The sequence below is a fragment of the Leptodactylus fuscus genome, chromosome 10 (assembly GCF_031893055.1).
Source record: "Leptodactylus fuscus isolate aLepFus1 chromosome 10, aLepFus1.hap2, whole genome shotgun sequence".
In the NCBI taxonomy this organism is placed as follows: domain Eukaryota; kingdom Metazoa; phylum Chordata; class Amphibia; order Anura; family Leptodactylidae; genus Leptodactylus; species Leptodactylus fuscus.
In genome coordinates this window covers 88,648,048-88,661,343 of record NC_134274.1, presented here as the reverse complement: position 1 = coordinate 88,661,343, position 13,296 = coordinate 88,648,048, and the positions used below count along the sequence as shown (strand labels likewise).

Below are 13,296 nucleotides of genomic sequence, written 5' to 3'. Positions count from 1 at the left end.
ACCAGTAACAGCAGTGTCACATGACAGGCTCGGCTCTACTACACCACTAACAGCAGTGTCACATGACAGACTCAGCTCTACTACACCACTAACAGCAGTGTCACATGACAGACTCAGCTCTACTACACCACTAACAGCAGTGTCACATGACAGACTCAGCTCTACTACACCACTAACAGCAGTGTCACATGACAGACTCAGCTCTACTACACCACTAACAGCAGTGTCACATGACAGGCTCAGCTCTACTACACCACTAACAGCAGTGTCACATGACAGGACTCAGCTCTACTACACCACTAACAGCAGTGTCACATGACAGGCTCGGCTCTACTACACCACTAACAGCAGTGTCACATGACAGGCTCGGCTCTACTACACCACTAACAGCAGTGTCACATGACAGACTCGGCTCTGCTACACCACTAACAGCAGTGTCACATGACAGACTCAGCTCTACTACACCACTAACAGCAGTGTCACATGACAGGCTCAGCTCTGCTACACCACTAACAGCAGTGTCACATGACAGACTAAGCTCTACTACACCACTAACAGCAGTGTCACATGACAGGCTCGGCTCTGCTACACCACTAACAGCAGTGTCACATGACAGACTCAGCTCTACTACACCACTAACAGCAGTGTCACATGACAGACTCAGCTCTACTACACCACTAACAGCAGTGTCACATGACAGGACTCAGCTCTGCTACACCACTAACAGCAGTGTCACATGACAGGACTCAGCTCTGCTACACCACTAACAGCAGTGTCACATGACAGGCTCAGCTCTACTACACCACTAACAGCAGTGTCACATGACAGGCTCAGCTCTACTACACCACTAACAGCAGTGTCACATGACAGACTAAGCTCTGCTACACCACTAACAGCAGTGTCACATGACAGACTCAGCTCTACTACACCACTAACAGCAGTGTCACATGACAGGCTCGGCTCTGCTACACCACTAACAGCAGTGTCACATGACAGGCTCGGCTCTGCTACACCACTAACAGCAGTGTCACATGACAGACTCAGCTCTGCTACACCACTAACAGCAGTGTCACATGACAGGCTCGGCTCTACTACACCACTAACAGCAATGTCACATGACAGACTCAGCTCTACTACACCACTAACAGCAGTGTCACATGACAGGCTCGGCTCTACTACACCACTAACAGCAGTGTCACATGACAGGCTCGCTCTACTACACCACTAACAGCAGTGTCACATGACAGACTAAGCTCTGCTACACCACTAACAGCAGTGTCACATGACAGACTCAGCTCTACTACACCACTAACAGCAGTGTCACATGACAGGCTCACTCTGCTACACCACTAACAGCAGTGTCACATGACAGGCTCGGCTCTACTACACCACTAACAGCAGTGTCACATGACAGACTCAGCTCTACTACACCACTAACAGCAGTGTCACATGACAGGCTCGGCTCTACTACACCACTAACAGCAATGTCACATGACAGACTAAGCTCTACTACACCACTAACAGCAGTGTCACATGACAGGCTCGGCTCTGCTACACCACTAACAGCAGTGTCACATGACAGACTCAGCTCTACTACACCACTAACAGCAGTGTCACATGACAGACTAAGCTCTACTACACCACTAACAGCAGTGTCACATGACAGGCTCGGCTCTACTACACCACTAACAGCAGTGTCACATGACAGGACTCAGCTCTGCTACACCACTAACAGCAGTGTCACATGACAGGCTCGGCTCTACTACACCACTAACAGCAGTGTCACATGACAGACTCAGCTCTACTACACCACTAACAGCAGTGTCACATGACAGGCTCAGGCTCTGCTACACCACTAACAGCAGTGTCACATGACAGACTCAGCTCTACTACACCACTAACAAGCAGTGTCACATGACAGACTCAGCTCTACTACACCACTAACAGCAGTGTCACATGACAGGCTCGGCTCTACTACACCACTAACAGCAGTGTCACATGACAGGCTCAGCTCTACTACACCACTAACAGCAGTGTCACATGACAGACTCAGCTCTGCTACACCACTAACAGCAGTGTCACATGACAGACTCGGCTCTACTACACCACTAACAGCAGTGTCACATGACAGGCTCAGCTCTACTACACCACTAACAGCAGTGTCACATGACAGACTCAGCTCTACTACACCACTAACAGCAGTGTCACATGACAGACTCAGCTCTACTACACCACTAACAGCAGTGTCACATGACAGGCTCAGCTCTACTACACCACTAACAGCAGTGTCACATGACAGACTCAGCTCTGCTACACCACTAACAGCAGTGTCACATGACAGACTCAGCTCTACTACACCAGTAACAGCAGTGTCACATGACAGACTCGGCTCTACTACACCACTAACAGCAGTGTCACATGACAGGCTCAGCTCTACTACACCACTAACAGCAGTGTCACATGACAGGCTCGGCTCTGCTACACCACTAACAGCAGTGTCACATGACAGACTCAGCTCTACTACACCACTAACAGCAGTGTCACATGACAGACTAAGCTCTACTACACCACTAACAGCAGTGTCACATGACAGGCTCAGCTCTACTACACCACTAACAGCAGTGTCACATGACAGACTCAGCTCTGCTACACCACTAACAGCAGTGTCACATGACAGACTCAGCTCTACTACACCACTAACAGCAGTGTCACATGACAGACTCAGCTCTACTACACCACTAACAGCAGTGTCACATGACAGGCTCAGCTCTGCTACACCACTAACAGCAGTGTCACATGACAGGCTCGGCTCTACTACACCACTAACAGCAGTGTCACATGACAGGCTCGGCTCTACTACACCACTAACAGCAGTGTCACATGACAGGCTCAGCTCTACTACACCACTAACAGCAGTGTCACATGACAGGCTCAGCTCTACTACACCACTAACAGCAGTGTCACATGACAGACTCGGCTCTACTACACCACTAACAGCAGTGTCACATGACAGACTCGCTCTACTACACCACTAACAGCAGTGTCACATGACAGGCTCGGCTCTGCTACACCACTAACAGCAGTGTCACATGACAGACTCAGCTCTACTACACCACTAACAGCAGTGTCACATGACAGACTCAGCTCTACTACACCACTAACAGCAGTGTCACATGACAGGCTCGCTCTACTACACCACTAACAGCAGTGTCACATGACAGACTCGGCTCTACTACACCACTAACAGCAGTGTCACATGACAGACTCAGCTCTACTACACCACTAACAGCAGTGTCACATGACAGACTCAGCTCTACTACACCACTAACAGCAGTGTCACATGACAGACTCAGCTCTACTACACCACTAACAGCAGTGTCACATGACAGACTCAGCTCTACTACACCACTAACAGCAGTGTCACATGACAGACTCAGCTCTACTACACCACTAACAGCAGTGTCACATGACAGACTCAGCTCTACTACACCACTAACAGCAGTGTCACATGACAGACTCAGCTCTACTACACCACTAACAGCAGTGTCACATGACAGGCTCAGCTCTGCTACACCACTAACAGCAGTGTCACATGACAGACTCAGCTCTACTACACCACTAACAGCAGTGTCACATGACAGACTCAGCTCTACTACACCACTAACAGCAGTGTCACATGACAGACTCAGCTCTGCTACACCACTAACAGCAGTGTCACATGACAGACTCAGCTCTACTACACCACTAACAGCAGTGTCACATGACAGACTCAGCTCTGCTACACCACTAACAGCAGTGTCACATGACAGGCTCAGCTCTACTACACCACTAACAGCAGTGTCACATGACAGACTCAGCTCTGCTACACCACTAACAGCAGTGTCACATGACAGACTCAGCTCTACTACACCACTAACAGCAGTGTCACATGACAGACTCAGCTCTACTACACCACTAACAGCAGTGTCACATGACAGACTCAGCTCTACTACACCACTAACAGCAGTGTCACATGACAGACTCAGCTCTGCTACACCACTAACAGCAGTGTCACATGACAGACTCAGCTCTACTACACCACTAACAGCAGTGTCACATGACAGACTCAGCTCTGCTACACCACTAACAGCAGTGTCACATGACAGGCTCAGCTCTACTACACCACTAACAGCAGTGTCACATGACAGACTCAGCTCTGCTACACCACTAACAGCAGTGTCACATGACAGACTCAGCTCTGCTACACCACTAACAGCAGTGTCACATGACAGGCTCAGGCTCTACTACACCACTAACAGCAGTGTCACATGACAGGCTCAGCTCTGCTACACCACTAACAGCAGTGTCACATGACAGACTCAGCTCTACTACACCACTAACAGCAGTGTCACATGACAGACTCAGCTCTACTACACCACTAACAGCAGTGTCACATGACAGGCTCAGCTCTACTACACCACTAACAGCAGTGTCACATGACAGACTCAGCTCTACTACACCACTAACAGCAGTGTCACATGACAGACTCAGGCTCTGCTACACCACTAACAGCAGTGTCACATGACAGGCTCGGCTCTACTACACCACTAACAGCAGTGTCACATGACAGACTCAGCTCTACTACACCACTAACAGCAGTGTCACATGACAGACTCAGCTCTACTACACCACTAACAGCAGTGTCACATGACAGGCTCGGCTCTACTACACCACTAACAGCAGTGTCACATGACAGACTCAGCTCTACTACACCACTAACAGCAGTGTCACATGACAGACTCGGCTCTACTACACCACTAACAGCAGTGTCACATGACAGACTCAGCTCTACTACACCACTAACAGCAGTGTCACATGACAGACTCAGCTCTGACTACACCACTAACAGCAGTGTCACATGACAGGCTCGGCTCTACTACACCACTAACAGCAGTGTCACATGACAGACTCAGCTCTACTACACCACTAACAGCAGTGTCACATGACAGACTCGGCTCTACTACACCACTAACAGCAGTGTCACATGACAGACTCAGCTCTGCTACACCACTAACAGCAGTGTCACATGACAGGCTCAGCTCTACTACACCACTAACAGCAGTGTCACATGACAGGCTCAGCTCTACTACACCACTAACAGCAGTGTCACATGACAGCTCAGCTCTACTACACCACTAACAGCAGTGTCACATGACAGACTCAGCTCTACTACACCACTAACAGCAGTGTCACATGACAGACTCAGCTCTACTACACCACTAACAGCAGTGTCACATGACAGACTCAGCTCTACTACACCACTAACAGCAGTGTCACATGACAGGCTCAGCTCTACTACACCACTAACAGCAGTGTCACATGACAGGCTCAGCTCTACTACACCACTAACAGCAGTGTCACATGACAGACTCAGCTCTACTACACCACTAACAGCAGTGTCACATGACAGGCTCGGCTCTACTACACCACTAACAGCAGTGTCACATGACAGGCTCGGCTCTGCTACACCACTAACAGCAGTGTCACATGACAGACTCAGCTCTACTACACCACTAACAGCAGTGTCACATGACAGACTCAGCTCTACTACACCACTAACAGCAGTGTCACATGACAGACTCAGCTCTACTACACCACTAACAGCAGTGTCACATGACAGACTCAGCTCTGCTACACCACTAACAGCAGTGTCACATGACAGACTCAGCTCTACTACACCACTAACAGCAGTGTCACATGACAGACTCGGCTCTACTACACCACTAACAGCAGTGTCACATGACAGACTCAGCTCTACTACACCACTAACAGCAGTGTCACATGACAGACTCAGCTCTACTACACCACTAACAGCAGTGTCACATGACAGACTCAGCTCTACTACACCACTAACAGCAGTGTCACATGACAGACTCAGGCTCTACTACACCACTAACAGCAGTGTCACATGACAGACTCAGCTCTGCTACACCACTAACAGCAGTGTCACATGACAGACTCAGCTCTACTACACCACTAACAGCAGTGTCACATGACAGACTCAGCTCTACTACACCACTAACAGCAGTGTCACATGACAGACTCAGCTCTACTACACCACTAACAGCAGTGTCACATGACAGGCTCAGCTCTGCTACACCACTAACAGCAGTGTCACATGACAGACTCAGCTCTACTACACCACTAACAGCAGTGTCACATGACAGGCTCGCTCTAGCTACACCACTAACAGCAGTGTCACATGACAGGCTCAGGCTCTACTACACCACTAACAGCAGTGTCACATGACAGACTCAGCTCTACTACACCACTAACAGCAGTGTCACATGACAGGCTCGGCTCTGCTACACCACTAACAGCAGTGTCACATGACAGGCTCGGCTCTACTACACCACTAACAGCAGTGTCACATGACAGACTCAGCTCTACTACACCACTAACAGCAGTGTCACATGACAGACTCAGCTCTACTACACCACTAACAGCAGTGTCACATGACAGACTCAGCTCTACTACACCACTAACAGCAGTGTCACATGACAGGCTCGGCTCTACTACACCACTAACAGCAGTGTCACATGACAGCTCAGCTCTACTACACCACTAACAGCAGTGTCACATGACAGACTCAGCTCTACTACACCACTAACAGCAGTGTCACATGACAGGACTCAGCTCTACTACACCACTAACAGCAGTGTCACATGACAGGCTCAGCTCTACTACACCACTAACAGCAGTGTCACATGACAGGCTCGCTCTACTACACCACTAACAGCAGTGTCACATGACAGGCTCAGGCTCTACTACACCACTAACAGCAGTGTCACATGACAGGCTCGGCTCTACTACACCACTAACAGCAGTGTCACATGACAGGCTCAGCTCTACTACACCACTAACAGCAGTGTCACATGACAGGCTCAGCTCTACTACACCACTAACAGCAGTGTCACATGACAGGCTCGCTCTACTACACCACTAACAGCAGTGTCACATGACAGGACTCAGCTCTACTACACCACTAACAGCAGTGTCACATGACAGGCTCGGCTCTACTACACCACTAACAGCAGTGTCACATGACAGGCTCAGCTCTACTACACCACTAACAGCAGTGTCACATGACAGACTCAGCTCTAGCTACACCACTAACAGCAGTGTCACATGACAGCTCGGCTCTACTACACCACTAACAGCAGTGTCACATGACAGACTCAGCTCTACTACACACTAACAGCAGTGTCACATGACAGACTCGCTCTACTACACCACTAACAGCAGTGTCACATGACAGACTCGGCTCTACTACACCACTAACAGCAGTGTCACATGACAGACTCAGCTCTACTACACCACTAACAGCAGTGTCACATGACAGACTCGGCTCTACTACACCACTAACAGCAGTGTCACATGACAGACTCGAGCTCTACTACACCACTAACAGCAGTGTCACATGACAGACTCAGCTCTACTACACCACTAACAGCAGTGTCACATGACAGGCTCAGCTCTACTACACCACTAACAGCAGTGTCACATGACAGACTCAGCTCTACTACACCACTAACAGCAGTGTCACATGACAGGCTCGGCTCTACTACACCACTAACAGCAGTGTCACATGACAGCTCGCTCTACTACACCACTAACAGCAGTGTCACATGACAGGCTCAGCTCTACTACACCACTAACAGCAGTGTCACATGACAGGACTCAGCTCTACTACACCACTAACAGCAGTGTCACATGACAGACTCAGCTCTACTACACCACTAACAGCAGTGTCACATGACAGACTCAGCTCTACTACACCACTAACAGCAGTGTCACATGACAGACTCAGCTCTACTACACCACTAACAGCAGTGTCACATGACAGACTCAGCTCTACTACACCACTAACAGCAGTGTCACATGACAGACTCAGCTCTACTACACCACTAACAGCAGTGTCACATGACAGACTCAGCTCTACTACACCACTAACAGCAGTGTCACATGACAGACTCGGCTCTACTAACACCACTAACAGCAGTGTCACATGACAGGCTCAGCTCTGCTACACCACTAACAGCAGTGTCACATGACAGGCTCGGCTCTGCTACACCACTAACAGCAGTGTCACATGACAGGCTCGGCTCTACTACACCACTAACAGCAGTGTCACATGACAGACTCGGCTCTACTACACCACTAACAGCAGTGTCACATGACAGACTCAGCTCTACTACACCACTAACAGCAGTGTCACATGACAGACTCAGCTCTACTACACCACTAACAGCAGTGTCACATGACAGGCTCGGCTCTACTACACCACTAACAGCAGTGTCACATGACAGGCTCAGCTCTACTACACCACTAACAGCAGTGTCACATGACAGGCTCAGCTCTACTACACCACTAACAGCAGTGTCACATGACAGGCTCAGCTCTACTACACCACTAACAGCAGTGTCACATGACAGGCTCGGCTCTACTACACCACTAACAGCAGTGTCACATGACAGGCTCAGCTCTACTACACCACTAACAGCAGTGTCACATGACAGGCTCAGCTCTACTACACCACTAACAGCAGTGTCACATGACAGACTCGGCTCTACTACACCACTAACAGCAGTGTCACATGACAGGCTCGGCTCTGCTACACCACTAACAGCAGTGTCACATGACAGGCTCGGCTCTGCTACACCACTAACAGCAGTGTCACATGACAGGCTCGGCTCTACTACACCACTAACAGCAGTGTCACATGACAGACTCAGCTCTACTACACCACTAACAGCAGTGTCACATGACAGACTAAGCTCTACTACACCACTAACAGCAGTGTCACATGACAGGCTCGGCTCTACTACACCACTAACAGCAGTGTCACATGACAGGCTCAGCTCTACTACACCACTAACAGCAGTGTCACATGACAGGCTCAGCTCTACTACACCACTAACAGCAGTGTCACATGACAGGCTCAGCTCTGCTACACCACTAACAGCAGTGTCACATGACAGGCTCGGCTCTACTACACCACTAACAGCAGTGTCACATGACAGGCTCAGCTCTACTACACCACTAACAGCAGTGTCACATGACAGGCTCAGCTCTGCTACACCACTAACAGCAGTGTCACATGACAGGCTCGGCTCTACTACACCACTAACAGCAGTGTCACATGACAGACTCAGCTCTACTACACCACTAACAGCAGTGTCACATGACAGACTCAGCTCTACTACACCACTAACAGCAGTGTCACATGACAGGCTCGGCTCTACTACACCACTAACAGCAGTGTCACATGACAGGCTCAGCTCTACTACACCACTAACAGCGGTGTCACATGACAGACTCAGCTCTACTACACCACTAACAGCGGTGTCACATGACAGACTCAGCTCTACTACACCACTAACAGCAGTGTCACATGACAGGCTCGGCTCTACTACACCACTAACAGCAGTGTCACATGACAGACTCAGCTCTACTACACCACTAACAGCAGTGTCACATGACAGGCTCGGCTCTACTACACCACTAACAGCAGTGTCACATGACAGGCTCAGCTCTGCTACACCACTAACAGCAGTGTCACATGACAGGCTCGGCTCTGCTACACCACTAACAGCAGTGTCACATGACAGGCTCAGCTCTACTACACCACTAACAGCGGTGTCACATGACAGACTCAGCTCTACTACACCACTAACAGCAGTGTCACATGACAGACTAAGCTCTGCTACACCACTAACAGCAGTGTCACATGACAGGCTCAGCTCTACTACACCACTAACAGCGGTGTCACATGACAGACTAAGCTCTACTACACCACTAACAGCAGTGTCACATGACAGGCTCAGCTCTGCTACACCACTAACAGCAGTGTCACATTACAGACTCAGCTCTACTACACCACTAACAGCAGTGTCACATGACAGACTAAGCTCTACTACACCACTAACAGCAGTGTCACATGACAGGCTCGGCTCTACTACACCACTAACAGCAGTGTCACATGACAGACTCAGCTCTACTACACCACTAACAGCAGTGTCACATGACAGGCTCGGCTCTGCTACACCACTAACAGCAGTGTCACATGACAGACTCAGCTCTACTACACCACTAACAGCAGTGTCACATGACAGGCTCGGCTCTGCTACACCACTAACAGCAGTGTCACATGACAGACTCAGCTCTACTACACCACTAACAGCAGTGTCACATGACAGACTCAGCTCTACTACACCACTAACAGCAGTGTCACATGACAGGCTCGGCTCTGCTACACCACTAACAGCAGTGTCACATGACAGACTCAGCTCTACTACACCACTAACAGCAGTGTCACATGACAGGCTCGGCTCTGCTACACCACTAACAGCAGTGTCACATGACAGACTCAGCTCTACTACACCACTAACAGCAGTGTCACATGACAGGCTCGGCTCTGCTACACCACTAACAGCAGTGTCACATGACAGACTCAGCTCTACTACACCACTAACAGCAGTGTCACATGACAGGCTCGGCTCTGCTACACCACTAACAGCAGTGTCACATGACAGACTCAGCTCTACTACACCACTAACAGCAGTGTCACATGACAGGCTCGGCTCTACTACACCACTAACAGCAGTGTCACATGACAGACTCAGCTCTACTACACCACTAACAGCAGTGTCACATGACAGACTCAGCTCTACTACACCACTAACAGCAGTGTCACATGACAGGCTCGGCTCTGCTACACCTCCTCACCTTTAATATTGGTACCAGTTACCACGCACTTCACTCCCGCCACCATGTCTCCTCAGTCGGGGGCGCGCTCTCCTCTCTCTCTCTCCTCAGTCGGGGGCGCGCTCTCCTGTCTCTCTCTCTCTCCTCAGTCGGGGGCGCGCTCTCCTCTCTCTCTCTACTCAGTCGGGGGCGCGCTCCTCTCTCTCCCCTCATTCGGGGGCGCGCTCTCCTCTCTACTCAGTCGGGGGCGCGCTCCTCTCTCTCTCTCCTCAGTCGGGGGCGCGCTCCTCTCTCTCTCCTCAGTCGGGGGCGCGCTCCTCTCTCTCTCTCTCTCTCCTCAGTCGGGGGCGCGCTCCTCTCTCTCTCTCTCTCTCCTCAGTCGGGGGCGCGCTCCTCTCTCTCTCTCCTCAGTCGGGGGCGCGCTCCTCTCTCTCTCTCTCTCCTCAGTCGGGGGCGCGCTCCTCTCTCTCTCTCTCTCTCTCCTCAGTCGGGGGCGCGCTCCTCTGTTTCTCCTCAGTCGGGGGCGCGCTCCTCTCTCTCTCTCCTCAGTCGGGGGCGCGCTCCTCTCTCTCTCTCTCTCTCCTCAGTCGGGGGCGCGCTCCTCTGTTTCTCCTCAGTCGGGGGCGCGCTCCTCTCTCTCTCTCCTCAGTCGGGGGCGCGCTCCTCTCTCTCTCTCTCTCTCTCTCTCTCTCTCTCTCTCCTCAGTCGGGGGCGCGCTCCTCACAGGACACAATCTTATTATTACACCTGTAGCCGCTTCTATCAGACCGCCAAAGTGAGGCGCATGCGCAGTTACTCACAGACGCATCTAATGACGCCAAATGCAGTGGGCGGGGTCTGGACCTATGGCCGCCATTTTGTTGTAGTCCCTACTGCAGCACTTCAGGAGGACATGTTTTAGCCGCCCAGGCGTTTCCCGGCTGTTTGGGCTCCCGGAAGTCCCTCGTCCTTCCTTTTTGTTCCGGGGGCCGATGCAATGGCAGCTGTTTTTGACTTGGACTTGGAAACGGAGGAGAAGAATGAGGAGAACGAGCCGGTGAGCGCCCCCCTATGGTGGGCCTGTGAGAGAGGCGGGGCTTGTGAGGGAGGAGCTCAGTGGCCATTGGTGGGCAGTGCAGTGTGTGAGGGGTTAATGGGGTATAAGGAGAATGGTTGTGTCTGTACTGTGTCAGTCAGTGGCTAGGAGGTATAAAATACCTGACAAGACTCCTCATTAATGGCGGACTCATAGTGAGGACAGGACAGGACGTATCGAGGCTTCCTCTGAGCTCCTTCCTCAGATATAGCTAAGACCACTCTCTGCAGGCTGTATGTATATATATATATATATATATATATATACAGGAGGGGGAGGGGCTTATTACTATATACATATCATCCATCCCCAGGTTCTTTATCTTTATGGCTCTTAGTTCAGTGATTTGTATAGAAAGACATGAACCAATGTGACACATTCATTCCCCTGTCCAGAGTCTTGAATAGGGTCATGGCCTTGTACTCATAAATCAGTCGCTGTTTTCTTGATTTAAAATTCCCTCTTAAAATCTAAACTTTCATGTCACTGGTGATATTCTGATCCTCATTGCAGAAATGTTCTGATACGGGGAGGTCCAGTCTCTGTTCTCTAATTGTATGGCGATGTGAATTCATCGAGCTGCTGACAATCACCATATTCCTGAGGTTTGGTGGCTGTCTGTAGCACAGGAGAGGGGGGTCTGGGAATATGGATATTAGACGGTTGTCTTTTTGTAGTAGTGGATGTAATTTGCATGTGATTCCTCTCAGCGTCTTCAGGTGGGGGTTATATGTGACGACCAGGGGCATCGGTAACAGGACGGTATAATGTGCGGTATTATAGACGGTATAATGTGCGGTATAATAGACGGTATAATGTGCGGTATAATGGGCGGTATAATAGACGGTATAATGTGCGGTATAATAGACGGTATAGTGTGCGGTATAATAGACGGTATAATGGGCGGTATAATAGACGGTATAATGTGCGGTATTATAGACGGTATAATAGACGGTATAGTGTGCGGTATAATAGACGGTATAGTGTGCGGTATAATAGACGGTATAATGTGCGGTATAATAGACGGTATAATGGGCGGTATAATAGACGGTATAATGTGCGGTATAATAGACGGTATAGTGTGCGGTATAATAGACGGTATAATGTGCGGTATAATAGACGGTATAGTGTGCGGTATAATGTGCGGTATAATAGACGGTATAATGTGCGGTATAATAGACGGTATAGTGTGCGGTATAATGTGCGGTATAATGTGTGGTATAATAGACGGTATAATGTGCGGTATAATAGACGGTATAGTGTGCGGTATAATGTGCGGTATAATAGACGGTATAATGTGCGGTATAATAGACGGTATAGTGTGCGGTATAATAGACGGTATAGTGTGCGGTATAATAGACGGTATAATGTGCGGTATAATAGACGGTATAATGTGCGGTATAATGTGCGGTATAATGTGCGGTATAATAGACGGTATAATGTGCGGTATAATGTGCGGTATAATAGACGGTATA

General features: G+C 49.9%; 2 protein-coding genes across 2 annotated transcripts in view; one reads left to right on the top strand and one right to left on the bottom strand.

Moving 5' to 3' along the window:
• RAD9A (RAD9 checkpoint clamp component A) overlaps positions 1 to 11,480 on the bottom strand; it is a 77,128-nt gene extending 65,648 nt beyond the window's left edge. Inside the window, exon 1 of the mRNA XM_075257599.1 lies at positions 10,768 to 11,480. Within this exon, the coding sequence (XP_075113700.1) occupies positions 10,768 to 10,813 (46 nt within the window). The 5' untranslated portion in view covers positions 10,814 to 11,480. The remainder of the gene's footprint in view (positions 1 to 10,767) is intronic.
• Positions 11,481 to 11,652: 172 nt separating this feature from the next.
• RPS6KB2 (ribosomal protein S6 kinase B2) overlaps positions 11,653 to 13,296 on the top strand; it is a 34,612-nt gene continuing 32,968 nt past the window's right edge. Inside the window, exon 1 of the mRNA XM_075257598.1 lies at positions 11,653 to 11,782. Within this exon, the coding sequence (XP_075113699.1) occupies positions 11,723 to 11,782 (60 nt within the window). The 5' untranslated portion in view covers positions 11,653 to 11,722. The remainder of the gene's footprint in view (positions 11,783 to 13,296) is intronic.